Source organism: Dermacentor variabilis, chromosome 3, assembly GCF_050947875.1.
Source record: "Dermacentor variabilis isolate Ectoservices chromosome 3, ASM5094787v1, whole genome shotgun sequence".
In the NCBI taxonomy this organism is placed as follows: Eukaryota; Metazoa; Arthropoda; class Arachnida; order Ixodida; family Ixodidae; genus Dermacentor; species Dermacentor variabilis.
Window position 1 is genome coordinate 233,051,544 of NC_134570.1, and position 24,996 is coordinate 233,076,539.

The 24,996-nt window shown below is 46.8% G+C and overlaps 1 protein-coding gene across 6 annotated transcripts in view; it reads right to left on the bottom strand.

Moving 5' to 3' along the window:
* Wdr33 (WD repeat domain 33) overlaps positions 1–24,996 on the bottom strand; it is a 236,654-nt gene that overhangs the window by 30,111 nt on the left and 181,547 nt on the right. For 5 of the 6 annotated variants that reach the window (XM_075686980.1, XM_075686977.1, XM_075686979.1 and 2 more), the window contains one exon: positions 8,883–9,140. In XM_075686980.1, the coding sequence (XP_075543095.1) occupies positions 8,883–9,140 (258 nt within the window). The remainder of the gene's footprint in view (positions 1–8,882; positions 9,141–24,996) is intronic. The other variant, XM_075686982.1, reaches the window with a different exon arrangement.

Genomic DNA, 24,996 nt, shown 5'->3' on the forward strand with positions numbered 1-24,996 from the left:
ACAACAGACAGCCGGGTAGAAGCATCGATAACTTTCCAGAAACTTTGGATACATGCAGGCGCGTCCCGCGCTGTGCGATTACATTTGTTAGGTGGCGAAACGTGGTCGTCCGATAAAGATAAGTACACGTGTCAATATGCTATCAATGCAATCTTGGTAAAGCCGCAGGGCTAGTAATGGTCTACCGTATTTACTCGCACAATCAATGCTCCTTCTTTCCCGAAAAATATGCACAAAGTTGGGGGTGCATTTATTATGTGGGGTAAAATTTTGAGCAAATTATTTTCTGTGGCCACCCCTAATGAAGTTACTTTCGCCCGAAATGCGAACCATAGATTGAGACAGCAAATGTGTAGACAGCTACATGAAGTAAGGATAGTAGAGTTATCGGCCGTATACACTTGCAAACATTCACCTCAACGCAAACTGAGCGGCGAGAATGCAGCACGCACAGAGGTATGAGCCGCCATTGACTCAGCCCCCGTTGCATGAAGATAGGGCGCGGCTGCACAATGCGCAGTTGCTGTCAGAGTAAAATGCTGCACTCCCCCTCTCCCCTGCGCCATGCGCGTGATGGAAGAAGGTGTGGTTCCTTCCCGCTTTCCTCCCTGGTACGTGGGAGATTGAGCTGCGATCGTCGGCACCCGTCGGGCGCAGTTGTACAAAACGCAGTTGCTGCCAGAGTACAACACTGCTGCCCCTCCCTCCTCTTTCTCCCGGGGCCTTTTGCGCGACGAAAGGCGGCGCACGGGAATGAACCCCGATCGTCCGCTTCCCTCGCGCGCTTTCACTCACACCTACACCGTGCGGCCAGCGGCAATGACAACGACGACGGCAAAAATGCACCTGGGGCATCCATATAATTGCTACCGCAAGAAAAGTAGGAGACATGATACAATTCGGTGTCCGACGCGACGGCGGACACAATTGCACCCACCGGACGCCATATCAGAAGCTGAATAGTATCTTCAACAGGACAATGCAAGATCTGCTTGGCAAATGCTTTCTTGGGATGACTATAATTACCATAAGCCGCGATGGCGCACGAAAGCCAGGCCTAATACCCCCGTCTCATGGCAAACCTAATGTCATTTCCAATGAATGACATATGTTGCGGTTAATGTCATTATCACCGCGCACTGTCACACGGCAAAAGCTAATGGAAAACAGGGGAAAGGTGGGAGATGCAAATTTAAGGCGATCAGCAAAACGAAAACAAGGTGAAAGCAGGAGCAAACGTTTAGACAAGTGGACTTGTATTCTTCAAGGCCTTGAAGAAGACAAGTCCACTTGTCGAAACGTCGGCTCCTGCTTTCACCTTGTTCTCATTTTGCTAATCGGCAAAAACTAATGTCATTTGAAAATGATGACAATGACGATAGTTTAAAAAAAAGAAGACAGGCAAAAACATTGTCGAACCCACTTTTGTTCAAGAATTATTTTCCAATATGCTAAATTCCGTTGGAATATTTGATCCTCCCTTTCACACAGTACTTTTGGATAACTAGGTAACTTGTCGACACTGCAAACCAAGTTGAGTCAAGCCAAGCCGAAGATGAGGCAAGCAACATGGCAGAAAACACAATGGGCGCATTCGCTACTTCTGCTGAAGAGGAATGAAAACGGCAGTTGTGTGTCACCGCCGTTCTGATGTGCATGCAAGCTCCTAATATCCACATCATCAGCGCATGCCATAGGAAAACATGCATGTGCATTTACCTATGTCATGTGAATCAAAGTGGCCGAGGCTGATGCTTCTGTGTAAACAAACACGGCTGTCGCAGTGAAAACCAAAGGGCGCAGTCTAGTCACTGGATTGAGAGAATTTCTGTAATTATGCAATGTGAGGCACTTAAATGCCAGTAAAGTAATAATTAGGTAATCAAACGGACAAATAATTTATTTTTTCTTAAGCAATAAAGAAGCACATGCTGTTTGCGAAGCTGACCGGTAGGCTCCTGGTGTCGAGGATATGCATTCGGTTCCCAAACAAATGCAAGTAAGTTTGGCAAGCTCATTCGTTTGGAAATGTAATTTTCGATGAATGGCATTCCGTTTTACCGTGTGACACCAAACAAATGTCATTCATTTTAAATGACTTTGGATTTGCTGAGTGACAGGGGTATAAGTCATATTCAGAGATGATATTTTTGAGTGATAATTTCCAGTAGCGCTTGCGCGGCAACTGCATTTCCCTCGTCTATGCCAGTGTGCCCCGGTGTCCATAGGATTTCAACATTTGTCCCATTGTCCTGTATTCTCTCTAGCTTTTTTCTAGTGTCACTGGCCACAGCATCATCAGTCGTAGGCACCGTTTCCGTGCTGGTGAGCCCCGGTGTCCATAGGATTTCAACATTCGTCCCATTGTCCTGTATTCTCTTCAGCTTTTGTCTAGTGTCACTGGCCACAGCATCATCAGTCGTAGGCACCGTTTCTGTGCTGGTGTGCCCCGGTGTCCATAGGATTTCAACATTTGTCCCATTGTCCTGTATTCTCTTTAGCTTTTTTCTAGTGTCACTGGCCACAGCATCATCAGTCATAGGCACCGTTCATTCGGTCACCGCTTCGTACGAATCAGTAAGGATCCGATAATTATTTCACACACTCTGCTCTACAATGTCTCCCATGTAAATGGGAATGTTGTTGACCGCTCCCCATATAGCTAAGAGTTGGGCGTGCAAGGTTGCGCCCTCGAGAAGCTGACATGTGTGATAGCCATTGTGTTGGGGTGCAGATGTGCTAATCCAGGCCATACTTGCTATGTCGTTTGTGATTGCAGGATCTGTGTAGATGTCAATGGTGTGCTGCGACGTTCTTAGTTCCATTCTCTTTTCAAATATTTTTCTAGCTTCCGTGTTTCGTCTGGCAATAGGGCGTTGTTGCCTCCGTATGCCCAGTGGCGCTTTCCATGGTGGCATTATGGTCGCGTTCGCGGGCTTTGGCTTCGCATGGACTTGTTTATCCCATGCCATGATCTGTTTCCTTGAGTCATGTTTTCCAACCGGGATCGCATTCGAATTCGTGCTTCATTGATTATGTCCCGTATGGGTGAAATCGGCTTGATTACACGTACAGCTCCCCACACTCTATTTCCTCGCCAAACCCCGCGGACCAAAAATCCATACCTAAAGATATTGGCAGAAGGCTCTCCTAGCAGAGCACTGATGCATTACATTCGCACTAAAATAAAAGCAGACAGTAAACGGAGACTATTAGAAGCTGCACCAGTACATGTGTTTGACGACAAGGGCTGGCTTATTCGCACAGAAGAGGTTTTTTTTTAATAAGGTTATGGCCAACGTTGCATGCACACCACACATACTTGTGAAATGGCACCAAACCAGACAGGCTACGATTGCGAACACTTATACGCCATGCACACATTGCCAGGAGTCATGCAGAGTAGACTTGCAACACCTCATTTGGATTTTGATTGATTGAGTAACTTTTATTTTACAGTCCTGCAGAACGCGTATTAGCACGTCGCGGGCCGCTCCCACGTCGGGACCGACAGGCCTAGCCTGCCAGCCGCATCGTGGGCCTGCTGGACAGCCCAACGTTGCTCAGCCAGGAGTGGGTTGCGGAGGGCCGCCTCCCACCTAGCTGAGCTGAGGTCAGGGCTTGCTATAGAGATACATCCCCAGAGCATGTGCGAAAGTGTTGATATATCCCCGCAAGCAGGGCACGCGTCGTCAGTGTAAATCTCCGGATATACCGCATGTAACGTGAACAGGTTGGGATAGGTTTCTGTCTGCAACAGTCTGAATGTCAGTGCCTGAGGCCTAGTGAGCTTGGGGTGAGGAGGAGGGTATTGTCGCCGCGAGAGATAGAAGTGTTTAAGAAGTTCATTATAAGTGGCAGGCGCGTCCCTACCATGCGTAACTCTCTCTTCGGCCGTTACAGCGCCAGCGCGGTCAGTCAGTGCGCGCGCGGCAGCGTGGGCCGTCTCATTGAGGTTCGTGGGGACACCCGCCATGTGTCCAACGTGGGCTGGGAACCAAGTAAGCAAGTGATACTTGATTCTATCCGGACCTGCCTTACGAAGCAGCCCAAAAGCCTGTTCTGAGATCACTCCACACTGAAATGCCCTAATGGCCGACCGTGAGTCACTGTAGATGACGTCGCTGCTGTCATCAAGCATCGCTTGTTTCGAGTAGTGTAGAAGTGGTCGACCAGCCTATGCGAGAGCGGTGGAACTGAACATGCACCTGAGTATGCATAAAGCGGAAGATCAAAGACTGAGACGAAGATGTGCTTCAGCCAACAATCTGGGAACCTACATTCCTTTCCCTCCTAATCTCCAACAATGGCCTAGAGCCGTCCCCTTCCTTAAAATAAAGGCTTTATTCATTCATTCATTCCAGAGTGCATCACACACACACACAAAAACACATACATACAACATACATACAAGTAATGTGTGTCTCTACATCGGATGCATTGAAGTAGACGAACAAAAGCCTTTCTGACACAGCGGCAGAAACGCTGTCAGCAGGAACCATGTGCTGCATTTGTCACGAAGAAGAATGCGACGTGGTGGCCATGGCGTAGATGTGGCTGCAAGCCATGCAGGAATGCAATGCTGCCATAGTGAAATGGGCAAAACTTCATCAGAGCCGGTGTCCGGCCTGTCTGGCCGTGAGTTTATGTGCACTTAGCACCAAGCCGGCCGAGCCCCTCTAGCCTGGCCGTGCCAAGCCTCAGCTGTTTATCATCCTTCACTACAGATGGTGGTAGTTGTCTGATTGATCGAAGAGTCCAGCATTTCCAGTGTGCCAGGCAGCGGCCAATGAAGTTGGACACGTCATGCCAGAGACACTAAGATCACTAAAATTTTACCCTGCACATTAAACGTGACCGGCAGCAGCATGGCAATCAGTTGTTGCCGCAGCACAAGCACAGAAGTGTGCGGTGAGCGAATGCTCGGTGAGCGAACATGCTCGCATCAGTGAACCTGAACCGCACACTATATGCCAGTATGCTGCTGGAGAGTCAAGCTAGCCCACATGCTACTTCACAGCGCTGTGTCATCGTTTTATTCCTTCTATTGTCCTTGTCTTGGGTGCGCTGTTACAACTCTTACCATGAATCCCAACCAACTGGCCCAACTTGCTGTTCTGATGCAAGCTAGCACATGATGCACGCTGTTCCAGCAGCTCCGGTATTCAATAGGACATGTTATATTCTCACACCAGCCACACTAGACTGTAACTGCACTATGCATGGATTGATTTCATGTTAAGGCAGATAATATCTGCGCCTTTGGCTTGGCCACCCCAATGCACTTTTCTTTGAGCGGAGGCAGAACACATCGAGGCTCTGCTGTGGAATGTACTGTATTTACACGATTGTAAGTCGACCACTTTTTTAAATTTGAAAATCTGAAGTGGGGGGTCGACTTACATATGAAACCAAAACAAGGCACTGCCAAAAAAGCGAGACCAACGGGAGCAACAACGTAGTTACTATTTTATGTTTGCTCTATGGCCCTACCCGTAGCTTTTCGCTATCCCGCGTGCTTGTTCACTTTTCGGAAGGGTTTTTCAACATTTTTGAGAGTTTTACAGTGCACACAACACTCATGAGGGGGGTGTCGATAGTTGATGGAAGCGCCGCTGTTCCATTCACGGCGGCACGCTCGGAACGGTGGCGCTTGCAGGGAGTATCGCTAGTCCATGGAAGAGCAGACACCGCTTACGGGTTTCTCTTTGCCTGTTGCGCTTAGCTTTCTCATGAAAAGCATTGGTTTGACGTGTTCCACTTGACTGCCGGCTACGTGCTACTTCTATTCTTCCTCAGTCGTCATGAGTGCTCCAGGCCCTCTAATCATTCGGCACTCATTCACAACAGCGTTCAAGAGGTCTGCCATCTTTTCCGCCGAAGAAACAAATCACTGCGCAGCGGGCCGCAAGTTCGATGTTTCTGAACGGATGGTGCAAGAATGGTGACTGCAGCGAAGCGAAATTTTCACCTGTGACGGCAAGTGAGGAATTTCCCACGTGCCAAAGTCTAAACGCTTTCCGGAGCTGTAGGCTAAGCTTACAGTGTCTGTCACTGAAATGTGCGATCGGTCCCTACCAGTGAAGTGCGACATGGTCATGATACAAGTCCGGATATTTGCCTTTTAAGGACCTGCTCTGCCATGAGTACAACGACTGGCTGGCGGCAGAAGACCGCGAAATTACGCCAATCGGGCCTGTCAAAAGAGCCTCCCTGATGGCTGCGTGTGGTTGGGTGCATTCGGCGTGGGCTGCTGTTCCACAAGATGTCGTGGTGCGCTCGTTTGCCAAATGTGAAATTTCGTGGGACGACGACGCGCTGTGGGACTGTAGCAATGGTGACGATGGCAGCACTAGTGAAGATGAGTAGTCCAGTGACCATGTCAGCTATTAATAAATTTTCGTTATCGAATGTGCCCTCGGGTATGCTCTTTTTTTTTTTTTTCCTGTCACGCAATAAGGGGGGGGCGGTCCGACTTACAATCGTGTAAATAAGGTAGACAACCAGATAGAGAAAACTGGCTGGACTCAGAATACCTCACATTAGACAACCATTGCAGGCACGAAGCAGCTAGCAAGGTATACTAACTCTGTGGCTGGCAGACATGCGGGGCCTGTTCGCTAGTACACTGGAACGGTATACAAGCAAGGTAAGCAGACGACCCGGGGACTGGTTCTCTACAGTCCGCATAGTATGTCACTTCTGGTGACTGATAATGGCGGTGTTTTTTCAGTTTCGGTATGAAAGACATACATTTTTGCAAGCTTTTTGTGAAGCGCCCGCTCGCATTTAATCTGTAAAATTTTCCACAGAGGCCACTGTATGTCTAAATTATCTGAAATGGGGCTCTTTATGTGGTCCAGAATTTCATAGTCTTTAACAATTTCTCGAATTAAACTAGAGATTGTTCAGATTTTACTTTTCATTTAATTTTAGCCTCTGCCAATTTCAAGTTCAAATGCGAGCCACTCCATTAATCTAGCAAAGAGGAAGAGGAAGTTGAGTCAGCACTAGCGAGAAAAAAGAAAACCTATGTGAAATGGATTAGGCAGGACTTTATGTCTATCGCAATAGATCACTGCCTCCCCTCTCCAAAAGGGTTGACACCAATTGAGCCGCTAAACTATTTTGGCAAATATTTCCCAGATACAATCTTCTTTGAGCTCATGCATCTTACATGCTGCAAACGGATGGAATTGTGCTATGAGCCACACCTGAAGAAAAAAATTTTTTTTTCGGCATACTGCTGCTCGTGGCAATCATCAAGATGCCTTATGTCCGAACGTACTGGCAGGAAGAGACCAGAATTCCCTCTATTGCTGATGCTATGTCCTGAAAGAGGTTTCACAAGTTGAGGGCGATGCCGCATGTAACTGACTAATGCCACAATCAATCCCACAACGAACCAGTTTTAGAAGGTTACACCCAGCTTCAATGCAGTGAGAAGGTGGTGTCTTCACCTTTAGCCTCTTCCAAAAAATAGCATTGACAAGCAGATGATCCAATTCACTGGAAGAGTCATCGCCAAACAGTTTGTGAAAAACAAGGTTAAACCCGAGGGCATCAAGTTTTTTTTTATGTTGCAGCATGGATGATATGTCAAACGATTTCAAGCTCCACCAAGGCAAGGGCACTGGGGCGAGTGCTGATCTTCGGATTAGGACCTTGGTGGATTTGTGGTGATGCGCCCAGTGAAGCACCTTCTCCATGGTCTCAGTACTAGGTGCTACATGGACAAGTACTTTTCATCCGTACCTCTTTTCCATCATTTAAAGCTTGTTGGCATTTTGGCAACTGGGACAATTCAATTCAACTGGCTACTTGGCTGTACGAGCGACAAGGAGCTCAAGAAAGAAGCAGCAGAGCCAGTGACTAGAATCACGGAGGACAAAGATGTCATCATTGTTCATTGTCATGACAACAGTCCTGTCAATGTGGTCTGCACAATTGTTGGCACCGGAAGCACCAAGAAAGTGAAACGATGGAGCGAGTCACTCAAGCAGCACAGTGAAATTGATTACCCAGACGTGATCGCTGCATACAACAATTTCATGGGTGGCGTGGGTAAGCTTGATTTTTTCACATCGTTCCATCCTCTGTACACCAGAACAAGAAAGTGGCCAGTCAGGGTTATCTCCCACATCATGAGATTTGCTATTTGCAACTATTGGGTCCAATACATTCGCGATGCGAGAGCTTAGAAGTTACCGAAAAAGGAAGTGAAGGACGTTTTAGCCTTTCAGTCCAACATCACCCGCAACATGATTGGAAGCAATTGGAATGAGCCCACCAGGCGAGGACGACCGAGCAACAATGCTTTGACCACCACAAGGCAGGCACACAATCCAAAGCCTATGCCTACGAACTAGACCAGGTATCAGATGGGAACAACCACTGGCCAGCGCATGTTGATTCCAAGTTTTCACAAAGGTGCTTCGGCTGCAATTCAACATCTCAGACTGTTGCCAAAAGTGCAACATCATTTTCTGCCTGACTGCAACAAAGGATTGCTTCTACGAGTTCCGCGCCAAGAAGTAATGAACTAAAGTTTCGTGGTAATGAAACATTCAAATGACAAGTTAAGTGCAGCCAAAGCGTGATGCAAATGTTTTTTTTTTTTGTTCGTTGGAGAGGTGGCTGCAGAAGTGTAGGTGTGAAGGCATGATGTGCACAACTGTGCCCATTAGCAAAACTTTTTGGATGCTTAATAAAGTTCGTTTTGAAGATAATTCTTATTTTCAGGGCAGTTTTTCTTAATTTGCACCTCAAGTAAATAAATTTAGTTGCTAATTGGCACTCATTCTATTTTCTTTTTTTTCCCTGTGCGTTTTCACGGAGTGCCGCATCCTCGAATAGACACTGTGATCGATGGGTGTGCTCACCGCCGTTGGGTGGTGCATCGACACCTGTAGCAGAGACCGGCGGTGCCCCCTGGAAGTGGGGAAACATCATGCTGCTCGGATGCGGGGGTGCGCCGAGGAGGCCCCCGACAGGTGTAAAGCCTCCCATGCCCCCCTGTGGCTGGCCCATCATGCCCATGGGCATGCCTGGCTGCTGCTGCTGTGGTGGCTGCTGCAGGTTCATGCCACCGGGTGTCATGCCTGGCACTGTGGGCTGTTGCAACTGGGAACCATCTGCACCTGCACAGGTTGCACACATAAAGCCACCTAAAGAGGAACACAGCAGACTTCCGTTAATTACTCCAGTTTGTTCAATCACAACTGAAGGTCCTGACTAGTGCTCACAGACTTCTATAGGCCTAGTCTCATTACTTCGTCCTGAAATTGGCTCTCACTGAAAGAGTTGAACTTGATGCACCTGAGCCCAATAGTGACCCTAATGGCTACGGTGTCTGCCTTGCTGGCACTAAGACACACTTTCTCCACAAAAAGCACTTATGTTCAGCCTTCTTTCGGCAAAGTGTCGACATTGTGTTTGCTGCAACACTGGCATGCCACAGGTTCAACTCCCTGTTGCAGCAGCTATATTCCAATGGAAACTAACACAAGCACGCCCCAGTACTTAGATACTATAGGTAAACAAGGTAGGACAGCTTTCTACTTCGTTTCTCATAGGCCCACTGCTGCTTTGAGGCAATGAAACTATCCTATCAACCAAATAATCAACTATAAATATTGAAGAAGTCAATACCGTATACACTCGCATAATGATCGCACCCCTGAATTTTGTCGTCAAAATTAGATTTTTTTCTTCTGTGTAATGATAGCACCCTGAACTTGTCGCAGCGATATGATGTGTGCCAAGTCTAGCTAATGATGATCGCGCTTACCATCTGTTGAATGCTACGCGAACAACAAGACATACCAAGTGGTCTGCATGCACCCAACATTCTTAAGCAGATGCCCCATTTCATTCCTTTCATCACTTTCCGCACTTCCATAAAAAAAAAAAAAGCTACAACCAAACTTGGCTCGATTTTATTATTTGTAGGCTTCATAATGGTTTTGGTCAACAACAACAACGCAGAGGACGCCTCTGAATTCTTCTCGTCTGTGTCGTGTCCGCTGCCGGAGCGGTGATGCAAGCAAAAGACTGACGCCACTCCGATGTAGCCACGAACCGAAAAAGCCCCGTGTTTATTAGACAGCCGCTCTTTATCCCTTTTGCTCAATGACGTCACAGCCTGCACACATGAGTGCAGAGTCAGATCAGAGAACCGATAACACTACATCTCCCTTTTTTTTTTTACACAACACATAGAAAACAAATTAACCACAAAACAACCAAACAGTATGAAACATACAAATAGGATGAGTATACAGCACTCAAGTGTAGCCATATCGCTGTGGCAGCCTTATTTCTCGACCGTAGCGTGTCATATAACCACCGGGTCTCCCGTCCTCATATGAGGCAGCAGCCGGCGTTGAATTAAGCGCACAAGGCTCTGCCGAGGCCTTGTTTTCCTTGGATTGGCCTGCAGCGTCCGTAGTCGCAGAAAAGTCATAGGATGCGTGATGCACGCCGGTTCGCTCGCTGTACCGGACCAACGCGCGTCTGTTTCTCTCTAGTTCAACCCCGTCGTCTGTCCGCACCCGATAAGACCGAGGCCGCATGGCTCGACTCAACACTTTTGCTGGAATTTCGCTGTCTTTTATCCATACCTGGTTTCCCGGGGCGAGTAGCGGTAGCTGCGTTACCGCATGGCGACGGTCGTAGTCGAATTTTTGCTTAATCCGTGCTTTCTTGTCTTTGTATCGGAGGCTCCTGAGACCACTTGTCATTGACGGTACTAGCTTTTTCGGGTGCACGGGAAGCGTAGAGCGTAACCGTCGGCCCATCAATAGCTGGGCTGGGCTTGTACCCAAAGGACCTGGGGAGTCCCTATAAGCTAGGAGGGCCAGGTACGGGTCAACCGCTTTTTCCAACATCCGTTTTACCGTCTGCACTGTACGTTCGGCAGCTCCATTTGACTGCGGGTACCTGGGGCTGGACGTGACGTGATGGAAGCCATAACTAGTCGCAAACAATGCAAATTCTGCGGAAGCGAATTGAGGACCGTTGTCTGTTATGACAAGTTCCGGGATCCCGTGCCTAGCAAATATACTCTTGATTTGCTCAATGACCGCCGCCGAGCTCGTGGAAGACAAAAGGGCAAGCTCTGGATAGCGCGAAAAATAGTCTACGACCACGAGATACGATCTACCATGCAAATGGAAAAGGTCAGCTCCTACCTTCAGCCAAGGCAAACTGGGGGACTCTGATGGCATCATGGGCTCGGCTTTCTGAATGCGCAGTCTCGCGCACTCTAGACAACTGTTTACCAGAGCTCCTAGCTCAGCGCTGAGACCGGGCCACCACACAGATTCGCAGGCCCTTGCGCGACATTTCAGAATGCCCTGGTGACCAACATGCAATGAACAAAGTAATTCACTTCTTAGGTTCTGAGGCACCACAAGACGAGACTCATGCAGAAGCACACCATCACATATTGTAAGGTTTGCTCTCTCCGACCAGTAAGGGCTTAGCCAACTGCTTACTTTAGCGAGACGTGGCCAGCCCTGCTTACAATACAACCGAAGTTGTTGGCAGGTTGAGTCTTTTTCTTGCGCGAACTTTATTTTGTTCCAATGGGCTGAAAATTTCAGTTCTCTGATGCAGCCTTGTGCATGGCTCGATACTTCACCGCAATCCAGCTCCCCTATCTCTACATCCGCTTCCGTGCAAGGTGCCCGAGAAAGGGCGTCGGCGGGGCCAATCTGTTTTCCTGGGACGTAGGTAACTGAAAAGCGATATCGCATGAGCCTCAATCGGAATCTTTGTATTCTAGGGGAAGCACATCAAGGGGTGACTGACCGAGTGGCGATACGAGTGGTTTGTGATCTGTCTCAAATTGAAATTCCAGCCCTATCAAAAACCCTTCCAGCCTTTCTGCCGCCCACGTCAGGGCAAGTGCTTCCTTTTCTATCTGCGTGTACCGTTGTTCTGTTGGCGTTAATGAACGAGAGTGGTACGCAACCGGCCGCCTTTCCCCATCTGATTGCACTTGCATGAGAACACAGCCAAGACCGAATGACGACGCGTCGGCGGACACAATAGTGTGCAGCTTAGGGTCGAATTTTGCACCGCATTGCACCGAGGTGATCAATTCTTTCAGAGTCTCGAAGGATTTTTGCTGAGGCAGGCCCCAGTGCCACTCACGGCCTTTCAAGAGAAGACTACGGAGCGGTGCTGACATGTCGGCAAGGTTGTTCACAAACCTTGCCAGATAGTTTGCCAGAGGTTTGTGAACAACCTTGCCAGATAGTTTATCATGCCCAAAAACCTGCGGACATCAGCAACATTTGATGGCGTAGCCATTTCATTTATGGCTCGAACTTTCTTGGGATCCGGCGTGATTCCCGCCGCATCGACCACATAGCCTAAAAACGCTACTCTGCTGACACAAAAAGAACATTTTGCACCATTGAGTGTTACCCCCACTGCAACCAACCTTTTGAGCACTGCGTGCAGCCGTTCATCCTGTTCACGCTTAGTAGCTCCGTAAACCAGAACGTTGTCCATCAGGTTCACTACTCCTTAAAGGCCATCTAAGATTTCCGCCATTCGCTTTTGAAAGTATTCTGGGGCCGAGGTGATACCGAACAGCAGTCGCTGGAAGCAGTACCTACCAAAGGGGGTGATAAATGTTGTTAGTTCTTGACTTTCTTTCACCAATTTAACCTGGTGAAATTCTGAATTGGCATCTAATTTTGAAAAGTATGTGGCTCCCGCCAATTGCCCCAGTGCGTCGTCTACGGTCGCCAAGACAAACCGTTCACGTAGGACGCTCTTGTTCAGCTTGGTTGGATCCACACAGATTCGAACGTCCCCACTTGGTTTGACTACTGGAACCATTCCTGCACACCATGTAGTTGGGCCATCTACCTTAAGAATGACATTGCTTTTGACCATTTTGGCCAATTCTAGTTTGATGGGGTTTTTTTAACGGGATGGTACCCGCCGCGGCACGAAAATTGCAAAGGGGACGGCGCCCTCTTTCATGCGAATGGTGTATTCGCCTGACATCATGCCCAGTCCACAGAAGAGCTGCGGATACATGTGCTCGTACTGTTTATCGTCAACCACATCAAGAAATTTGACTACACCAAGTGCTTCAATGGCTGGGAGCCCTAATAAGACACACTGCAGTGACTCTACAACGTACAGAGTTTGTCGCGTTGTTTTGCCTTTCCAAACAATATCTGCTGAAAAACAACCATTCACTTCGAGGCGCTGATTCGCAGCGCTTCTCAACACTGCTCGCGACCTGTCTATACGAGGTGGTACACCGGGGAAATCGGCCGGAACAACAGTGACTTCGGCTCCTGAATCAATTTTTGCACTTACGTGTACACCATTGATAGACACTTCCGCGTATCTGGCATTTGAGCTGTTGAGTGTTCCGACAAAAAAGTTTTGTCCATCACCTTCTAGCATAGACACACCCACCTGGTTGTTTTCTGTTCTCTTGTGACACACCACGGCGAAATGTCCCTTGATACCACGCTGAACATGCAGGGCACCGGGCTCTCGGATGGCTCGACCGTCCGCAGAACTGGCCCGCCTGCGTTCGCTGCTGTGCTGTGGCGCAAGGCTCCCAGTTGTTGGACGGCTTCCTCGTTGTTCGTCGGACTACGTCAAGATCGCCTGTATTCGCCTCGTTGCTGACGGCCCGGAGTTCCAGTTGCTGTCGGTGAACTGTTTCCTTGAGCCTGGCCCTCACCAGAGTGGTCGCTAGCGTAAGGGTGGCATACACCTGGAGCGCTTCCGACAGCTGCGCGTCCTCGAGGCCGACCACAAATCTGTTGCGGATCATTCGATCCCGGAATTCTGCAAATTCACAGCGGTCTGCAAGCTCGTGCAGGGCTGTCACAAAGTTGTCCGCACTTTCCCCGGGTTCTTGCTTTCGTCGATGGAAATTTGCGCTTTCATAGACTATGTTCTTCGTGGCCACAAAATGGGCATCAAACTTTTTCTTCACTGTCTCGTAGCTTCGAGACTCCTCTTCGGTAAGGCCGAATGTCTGAAAAATTTTTCTTGCCTGCCTGCCCATGGTGTACAAAAGCGTTCGCACCTGGGCCTCCTCCGTTCTGTCGTTGAGCCCCGACGCATAGCGGTAGTCATCGAATGCCATAATCCATTCTGGTCATTCGGATGTCCGGTCGAAGTTGAAGGGTGCCGGTGGCGGGATGGCTGCCGCTGGCGGCGCTGCCGCTGTCGGAGCCGTCATCACGCAGATCGAACGCCGGGTGAGCGCCGTAGAGGCAACTAGGATGGGGGAGTCAATCCCACTTCTGACACCATGGCGTCTCCGCTGCCGGAGCGGTGATGCAAGCAAAAGACTGACGCCACTCCAATGTAGCCACGAACCCAAAAAGCCCCCTGTTTATTAGACAGCCGCTTTTTATCCCTTTTACTCAATGACGTCACAGCCTGCGCACATGAGTGCTGAGTCAGATCAGAGAAACGATAACACTACAGTCTGCACTCGTGGGCACGCAACAAATCGTAAGCGGCAACAATAGTGGCCATGTTTACACTGATATATTAGAAGTGTACCCTATTCATACACCAACACTTGTAACGCAGCTAAGATATTTGCCCACCCTTAGCAGAAATGTGCCGTATTAGGATAACAGTGAAGACAAATGCCGCAGTTTCCGCAGCATGCCCACCATATGTCTCTATGTCACTGGCAGCTAAGCGCGCCCATCTCTGTTTCAGTCTCCTCAAAGTGGACATGGCTACGTTAGAGTCACAAACTTGCCTATATTAACGATGTTATTCATTATTGATACGGAAGAAACTGTTTCAATGCACGTAATGCACTCACGCGAAGAAAAATAATCGCATTCGGCATGTTCGGCTTGCTCTGCTGGACGACATTTTTTTTTTTTTGTGTCCCACACTGTTACAGCGGCAGCCGCCTGCTTGTCATCTCGCAGCAAATGCGGCGTGAAAAAGAAAATGTTCCTTTTCATGGGAAATTTAACTCGCGTAATGATCGCATCCCTGAATTTGCATCAATTATTTTTTACAAAGAAGTGTGATCATTATGCGAGTAAATGCGGTAGATTCTTCTTGTAAAGTCATGTACCATTATCCAGTTAAACCTGGATGTAACAAACTCGGCAAAATTGGCAATTTGCTTTCTCATACTGAAATTTCTTTGTTGAAATTTGACCTTTTATGTGAATAATTACAGTCACTGATGGACTTTTCTTACAGGGGGGGGGGGGTGCCTTCTACTCCAGCGGAAGCTGTCTATGGCGTAAACGAGCGCAACCATGCCGTCTATATCTTGAAAGCGATCTGCGATGAGTACAGAGTCTAGGTGCACTGATGGCTGATAGCTTTGCATGCACTTTGTTCTTACCACTTAGTTTGTGTTGAAGCGAGAGGCAGCACAAAGATAAATTCACTTGCTGCTGCTGTGGCTCTTACTCACGCCAGCGTTTCGACAGCAGAGTGTCCGTGGTCAAAGAGTGAGATGTGTTTGTGTTTGCCTGTGCGCGTGCATGACCCCATGCTTATTTAGTTAGTAAGGAAATGTTTAAATGCTTATACAGCCAGTAAAACTACTATCCTTACTTCATATACCTTTTTAATAATTTGCTATGGCAATCAATTCTTCGCCTCTCTGGCAAAACTGCAAGTCTTTGTCTCGGTAGTCCTTCGCAGTGGCAGTGAAATTTCGTTATACTGAAGACGTGTATAAACACACTTTGTTATAGTATTGAGGTTCTTAACACATGGTGTTTTATAGATAAGAAAGTATAAGTTAAATAATTCATTATATTGAGAATTTTGTTATATTGAAATTCCCTTACATCGAGCTTTAACTGTGCTTGTACCGTGTATGCCTCAGCGTGAACCAAATAGAATGAAGCTGCTGCCTGATGCATTCACTAAGAAGCAACTTGATGTGGCGCAAGAAACAAGGAAAAATATTTAAGAATCTTTAAAGGTAAGCACATGGCTAATAGTTGTGAAACTTTACCTAAAATGTCTAACAACACCAACTGACTTGTCATACATGGACACATCCCGACACAGCTTGGTTTTGATCATCCCCAAGCTCACTCCCCCCCAACCCCACCCTCTTGGGGCTGTCCTTATATGAACACGCACACACCCTATGTTGGCAGCGACAACAAGCCACCTTCATTGTGCAAGCTCAAGTCATAGGCCAGCCACAACGGAGTAGCATTACATTATGAAACATCGTTCCAGCGCACAATTGAACACGGACGAGAAGAGAAAGACAACATGAATGCCGGACTTCAACTGAATTTTATTCATGGAAAACAGGGCTTTATGTACACAGGGGGAGGGGGGGGTGCTGCTAGTGCGCAGGACCACCCAAAAATATTTCCTTGGTCCAGGCAACAGTCATCAGAAGTGTCAAACCAAAAGAAGAAAGTAATAAAAGCAAAAAGTGAAAAAAAAAGGTGAAAAAACCTTTCCCTCTCTTTTCTTCCCCTCTTTTTTACATCACTCAGTACAATCTTGCTCATCTCCCGCCCTACCTAGCTGATTCGACACACCCGTTTGCCCTGAGATAATCAAGTTCTTTTTTTCCCGAGTGCAACAGAAGGAGCAGTGACACAGTAATCGTTTTCGGACCAAGGAAATATTTTTGGGTGGTCCTGCGCACTAGCAGCCCCCCCCCTCCCCCTGTGTACACAAAGCCCTGTTTTCCATGAATAAAATTCAGGTGAAGTCCGGCATTCGTGTTGTCTTTCTCTTCTCGTCCGTGTTCAAATGTGCGCTGGAACGATGTTTCATAATGCTAATCACAACCAACTAGCCCAGCTGTTCACACTTGGCAGCATTACATGATGAACTGTCACAGTGATTACTAGGCATGGGCAACCTTTCCATTCATTAGCTGCAGAGTTATTCAAGAAATGTGAAAGAATTAAATGCAATAGACTGTACAGAAGGTGACATGTCACAGCTCACAGCAATATACAGCTGTGTGGGAACGAGAATGATGGACATTAAAAGGAAACTTTAGCCCAATGCCAACTCAGGTTTGTCTGTCCTGGATGACTTTTTCCTCAACTACGAAGCTTTCTTTCTGAGAAAGCAGCATCGGTTTCCCTTGTAGCTTCATGCTACATTTGGGTGGATGACCATTTTCCCTTTCGAAATCTTTTTTCTGTTGTGTGCCCTTGGGCTCAAGAGTTTCAGGTAAGCACGTGGCTACACTACATAACTGTCCGTTGAGGTTCCAAAGGACAAACACAGACTCCCTTGATTCAAAGCTCTTTTCTACTAGGGCTCCTTTAATTGCGCTTTTGCAGCAGCGTGCATGCTCCCTTTAAGTAAAGGATATTTGGTTCAAAAAATTTTGAAAGTGCCCGTGTGACAGCGGCATAAGTCATCCCTGTTATCTAACCGTGATTCTCAGCACCTTTGATTCTCTTGGTGCACCAGATGGTGTTCCACTAGAAAGTTTAGGTTTAATTTACCAGACTGAGTTGCCAGTGCCTCTGTATAATTTTTATTCACATATGTCTGGTTTGGCTCCTGCCCCTCAATTTCAGTTATGCAGTGAACCTGCATTTGCGATTTGTGCAATTTGTTGCATAAATTCTGTTCCAATATCCAGCATTTGTGGTGTCACAAATAGTGACACAGTCCCAGGAGACTTCTTCAAGCAGTTTCAAATGGAGCCAACTCCACCCTCTGTCTGCACCGACGAAGGCAGCAAGGAAAGTGCTGGACATTGATGGTTGTGAAGAAATATGCGACCATTCGGCTATCGCAGCCCGGTCGACTTTTTTTATGTTGCCAGGAAATAATGATTTGGTGGATGCATTGACTGCACTTTCATCTCTATATAAGGACAGCATGACAATGGTCAAGATAAGGCTCAATAAAACTTGTTCTTGGGCAAGATGGTTCACAATGCCTGAGGAAAGATGCTGCGTAAAAGACAAACAAGCATGGGAGGATACCGACAGGGACCGTATCGATACCCTTTCATCCTTGTCTGTCTTTGGCACAGCATCTTTTCTTAAGTGCCAAGATATGGGCTGTGATTTTGTAATGATACCTTCCGTGCAATTCTACGTCGCTGTTATCATCCACTGCTCACGGCCGACTGATCCTGTTGATAATGTGGGCAGAGCGTCACTCCTACCACTGAATGATGAAGTGTGAAAAAGTGAGAGAATCAATGGCATCAGACAATGCATCACTACAACATTGCATTGACAAACTGTCTAGACCAAAGGTAAGCACATGTGTGAGCAGCAACGTGTTGACAAACTTGGGCCATGTTCTTGGATGGTCACTTTTGAAGATAAAGCCGTAAAATCCTGAAACTATTAAATTCTCGCAACAATGACATATTTTCGTACCCCGGCGGATGGCCATAGGATTAAATGCATTGACAAATAAATATTGCTGTACTACAATCCCACATCAACGAAACTTGCCGGAACGTAACCCAGCATATTACCTACTCGCGCAAGGCTAGCAGGCTTCGAAATGCGCTCAAATGCGATTGCTTTGCACTAAAATTGCTTAGGATTACACCACGCTACACTTGCGTAGGCGCAGCCATTTTTGTTTACGAAAATAAACAAGTACTGGAATTGATTGCACTGGAAAAACGTTATGGCCACCATCTTGTTTGTTGATTTCCCATTTGAAGCAGCAGCCCATTACTACCGACATTTGACGACGGTTTTTGCACACCTAGTGCAATGTGTAATGTGCCCCTTGACTAGAAAAATGCAGCAATAACAAGGAAATCCACGTACCACCGATGTGGAATTGTTTATGGTGCTCGAAATGGCAGTCGCAGCATGGTGCGCCACGCATCAGGCCGTGATTGAGTGATCATCTGGGAATACATATTCCTTGCTTCAAGAACGCTGGTTTTGGTGCCACCCGATAGGCATCGCGTACGGATTCGGCACTAGACGTAGATTTTCACGAAGAGGCTGTAATCTCAAATGACAGTCTTCGGGCATATGAGATGCATCACTTTTGTGCTTGGCACCATATGCGTTGGCACCTACAAGCAACAGCGGGCTCTGGAGAAATGCTGCAAAACGCGTGGAGCGCTGTTGGTATGTATCCGCTCCCAAATGGCGCAGGATCTTGCAATCGCATCTCACAAGGCAATAGACCGAGCATACTGCTCCACGGCAGTGCTGTCACGGCTGATCGATGCATGCGGCTCAACTGCTGGCAATGCGGTTCTATATCCTCAAGCCAGCTTAAAATAGGCTAACGAGTCTTTGACAATAAAGCTTTGTTCTGTGATGCATTACCTATCTGTACTGTCTCATTCTGCAACAATGAAATTCTTGCGAAAACGAATTTTTTCACGTTCCCCGCCGATTTCGTTATTGCGTGGTTTAACTGAACTCCTTTCACTTTTGCACTATTTTGCGCGTGATTGGCACTAGACGCATCAATGGATGACAGCATTTCCAGCCCTGTAATACGACAGTGTGCTTCCCACTGAGGATGCCGTCGCCTGAAGATGCCTATGCATCTTGTGCTACTTACGCGAAATTGAAGGCATCCCCGAAAGTGACGATCCAAGAACACAGCACACCTTTATCGGCCACTTGTGGAATGAAGTCACTTATTTTGTGTCAAATCCAGTATTTTGGACTCCTGTTTATTCAGACTTTTTAGCAGTTACCGTTGAGTCAGAATTATTGGTCAGCGACTGTAGCATGGTTAGAGTCAGTATGTACTCTAAAGCATTATGCATTTTAGGTTTGAATTTCTTGTGTTTTATGGACCCAGTTTTGTATTTTGGCAATTTGTATAGTTTTCTAGATCTACTGTATATTTTCATGTCAATAAATTTGCGAATATTAGTTGGCACTTATGTCCTGGCCCCTTTGTATGTGTGCCCAACAAATTTTGGGGAGTCATGTTTTAGTAGCATTGCCAAACTATCTCACCCAGCTTTCTGTTCCAGTGAATCAACAAGAACATGAGGCAAACTGAATCAACACATTACGTGCTGCCTGGGTGTTGTCTTCCCGTCCGAAATTATAAACACAGCAAGCTTTTATACAATGAACTTACTGCTGCACATGCCCAGTATAACTATAGCTCAACCTCAGTGTAACAAACATAGAACAAGTTATCTATATAACATTGCAAACATAAAAATGTTCTTGCCGATATCAGCAAGTAATGAATACACTAAAAGGCCGTTGATATGTTTTTCAAGAAACCATAGAAAAAGAATAGTAACAGCCTGGAAAACATCACCATGAGGAAGGCCCCAAATCATCACAGGAACATCAGAAACAGCTCTGAAACAGGTCTATGCATGCGTATATTTAAGGGACATGTACTATGTTTTGCGACAGTGTCCACTTTTTAAACTTATGATGCTTCACTGCATAAGGCATCTGTACTGCGGCCAAGCTGACTTTACGGAGCCAGCAAAAACTACAATCTTATTGTGATGCGCTTATCGGTGCTGGTGATAGTGTATTTCCAGCATCTCGTACTTTCGAATTTGCCTCTGCACCGCTAAACTTGTGTGACCCCCACTATTAACGCAACACAAAATGGGGAAACATTACAGAATGGCAACGTAGCAATTGGGAACATAAAACATAAAAGTCAGTGGGTTTCAGGTCGCTACCACAAAATCTCAACGTAGCAGACAGGAAAATGAAACATAGAGGAACGTATCAACAACAAGTATCAAATATAATGAAGGTATTTCTGTTTCACATATGACTTTGTTATTCATGTGGCTTGGCTGTATAAAATTGGGTGTGCAATTGGCCATGTATCATGCATTCCTTTAGTCCGAACACTTCAATAGGCTCAAACCACATTCCCCTTAACACTGCCCCTGTAACAGATTACTGTTTTATTCCAACAGGGTTTGTTTGCATAAGTTGACCACGACTGTGGCACATGAATGTAGTTGAAATCACTTATAACAATGCTGGTTTTAACGATATATTGCATATAACAATGAGCAGCCAATCACCGTTGAGTTTTGTATGTGTTCTATGGTAAAATAGATCGCATACAACAATGCTCCCATTCCGTCATTACTGGATATAACAATTAAATCTGGCTACTGAGGGTGTGCGTTGAAAGGAATTCGAAATCCTTGAGAAAAAAAAAAAAAGCTAGTTGCTTTTCTGCACACACCTTCGTGCTCTGCAGCCCATACAACCTGTCTTTACGCCATCACCTCGCATCGCCGGCTTCACACGCACTTCTGCTTTCCGCCTTCTCGCCGACACCAGAGGGATGGAAAGGAGGCGGGAGAGGCGGCGACGAAGACGTGCCCTGCAGGGTGCGCGGCACAAAGGCAGTACGGTGAAGTGGCTGGCATTTCTTTATTTTCCTGGATTTCGCATTCCTTTTCTTTCTGGTAGCCCCGTAGCCCAGTAGCCAGCCCCATAGCCAGATTTAAATGTTATAGCCAATAAAGCCGCATGGGAACACTGCAGTAAGCTGGGTTTTATATAATACCATAGAACATACCTAAATGTTCACAGTGCTCACTGTTACCTCCGAGTATTGTTGTTAACAGTTTCCCTACTATAGATGAGCTGGGCTCATCCACACTGGAACAAGCACTTGTGCACTGCCGGAGTTGAGCTATCCTGATAAATTTTTAGTTATTTTTGGCTACAGCAGGGGGCGCAGTAAAAAAATCAAAAAGAAAAAAAAAATGCATTCAAAGCTTGCATTCTGGCCGAGTAACGTTTCGATGCTGGCAACTGGGATTTAAAAATGGCATCCTCCTCTGTGTGCGCGTGCCGGCAACGACTCTGCTAAAAAAAAAAGAGAGAGAGAGAGAGAGAGAGAAAACGTTTGTTTGCCGAAGATTTGTCGGACTCAAACAGTGGAGATGAAGTTTGATTTTCCTCCGAGAGTGGCAGCGACAACGCTGAACAGCATATCTTCTTGGAGTCATCGGATTTGGACGACGACAGCGTCTCAATGTGTTGGCAGAGGACAGGGTTTGTTTTCACAGCCGCGCCTGGCATAAAGGTACCTGTGAAAGAGGACGGGAACTCTGTGCCATATATTGAATTGTTTCTAGCAAATGAACTAACGGATTTCATTTTCCGTGAAACCAACCACTTCACACACCTGGTGCGAGGAATGCGAAATAGCACCCTGCACCATTCCGTGCTTTGAAATGTACCATACCAAGTTTACAAGTTAGAGATCTGACATCCCTTGCCACAAGCATGAGCCCCGCTTGTCATAGTATTGTTTTGAATTTCCAAAGAGACATTTTTTGCAATGAGGACTACAGAAAGGCGAATACTCTCCATTGTGCAGTGCAGTGAAGCCAATCCTCTCTTCATACTTTAAAAAAAAAGAAAGATAGAAAGGAGCTTTTTAAAGGGCCCCTCACCAGGCATAGCCATTTTGAGCTGACAAACGCAGAGCATACGCTGCATGATAATGACCGTGTCTGCAAAGTATTACATCGCCACGTGCTGCGGAAAGATCTGAAATCTTGAACCGAACGCCATTTTTCCTTCTTGTCGCGGCCGCCGTGCTCCAAGCCAGAGGATGACGTACTCGCATCTCTGCGCCTACGTACTCGTATCCGCAGTGTGAGTGGTAACACATGACTTCGAGAATTATTCAATGCACCATCAGTTATTTGTGTGATATGTTGCTTGAATTGACGAATTGAAGTTTAGAGAAATAATAAAACACACAAACAGAATGTCTGCGTGTTTTTTGCTTCACTTCGCACCGAAGCAAGAGAGCTGTACAGTAAAACCTCATTAAACCGCACCCGCTTAAACAGTAGTTTCGTTTTAAAAGTCATCATCATCATCATCATCATCATCATCATCATCATCATCAGCCTGGTTGCGCCCACTGCAGGGCAAAGGCCTCTCCCATACTTCTCCAACAACCCACTGTTTTAAAAGTAGTAAAGTCAAATCCCCGACTCAGCGGCCATTGAACATAATGTGTTTTGTATCCGCATAAACCATACAAGCTTATTGTGTACACATCGTTTAAAACGTAGCGTTTCAACTTTTTGTCGTGCAAACACGGCGGTGTGCCGTCTTTATCGGGCGGCCCGGCAGAGCAACAAGCCTCAGAGATTGGAACAACGGCCTCCAAGCGCCCTGTGCGTTTGCACAAAGCCACATCAACATCAACATCATTTCGACGCCGTGCTTTCTCCATGGCCGTGCCAGAAAGCGAGGACTCGCGTCGTTCCGAAGCTCGGATAAAAAAGACGCCAGGTGCTCAGCATAGAAAAAAAAATTAGATATCGTCCGTGCTGTCGAACGTGACACGAAGAAGTCAGCGCTGGCATGCAACAGGGATCTGTTGCTGGCTATAGTGTGCAGCATTTGGAATGCTAAGAAGTTGCTCGGCAGCGCTGCTGCGACCGCGAAGACATGTCGGCTACGAGGTCCGACTTTTCGCCATCATTGCCTGTGTTGTTGCCGAAGTGTCGACTAGCGACAGTGATGAGGACGACACGGAAAGCAACAGCACGGGCGATTCAAGCCCGACAGTGGCACAAGCTGTGCGTTACGTTAGCCTCATGAATGCAATCGTTGCGACAAGAACAGGGGCGCGATAACGTAATTCTATTCCAAATGAAAAGTATTCTAAACTATGGCATCCGGCAATCAAAAAGGCGCCCCCGGGACTTCTGCAGCACTACTGCGCACGTGCACGGAGAATATGTAACGCCAACGAGGAATCTGCCATGCGAGTGTTTGTCGAGAAGAGGGGGCTGGCTGAAAAGCTGGCATGGAGCTTCAGTAACTTTGAGGCCGCTGTCGTCGTCGTGCTAGGCCGCCGCGGCATCAAACGAAAATAACACTTTTGTTGCGCAAAGTGAATAAATACTGCATGTTTTTCTTCCCTTTCTTCGTACTCTCTCTGAGTTCCGTTTTCGACAGGTGATCTCATGCTATTCAGTTAAACATTACTACCGTTTAGCACATACTTTTTCCGAGCTCTGGCCAACTACGGTTTAACGAGGTTTCACTGTACTTCCGGTTCCTCTGTTTGTTCCCACAGTCGTGCGATCACGTGTACAGGTACCGAAACTATGCAATTTTCTATTGTGTTCCAGTGCATGATCATGCCCTGCGATCTGCTTGTTCTGCCTCAGTATTCGTGTAGCACTGAATTATACCGCCAGTCATGCGTCCTTGTGCACAGCGCGCAAGTCATGTGCTGTGCAAAACAATAACAGCTTGCGCGCAACACAGCCAGCGGAAGTGCACATCACCTGAAAAAAAAGCAAGGAGAAAAAAAAGTGAAGGCGGGGCCCATGACGTATGTCTCACGTGGTTCTCAAGGTCCAACATCGGAGAACGCAGGGAAGGAATTTTGCTTGCGAAGGCTGGACGGGGCGAGTGGGGAGGTGGTCTCGCTATGCAGTGGAGCCCGCCTGCTGAAATCATGGGCTTGCGGCACTGAAATATTTCTATCTCGGCTATTAATGAGCCAATTTGAAAATTTTTTGTGGCAGAACGCTCCCTAGAGGACACGTAACAATTTCCAGTGTATAGCCAAAATTTGCTATGGGGTCTGGTGAGGGGCCCTTTAAGGATATTTTTTGGTTGTTTCAAAATGTGTGGAATTATTTAGTCAAATAAAAAAAAATTTTCCTTTTCTATTATTTTTGTCCAAAAAGCTCGGTAGGGAAAGGGTTAAAACCACTAGTGATGTAAATGGGTTCAGCTTCACTTTTTTCTAATTAAAATGGTTCGGGATGACAACCAATTTTCATGGCACCCAATTCGCAGTGCAATGGTAAGCTTGACGGGGAGAGTGTCTAATCATAAAATGGCAAGGTTAAAAACAGTAAAGCTGTGGAACATTCTTTATCAGGATTTTTCGATCTGCAGTGAGGATGTAGTCTTCACTAGAAGCATGCTGAAAACAGTGACAGGTGAACACAACAGCGATTATACGGAGGGAAGGCAGACAACAAGTGCGGCCGTAGCTGTGAGAAAGTAGTATTTTGTTTAT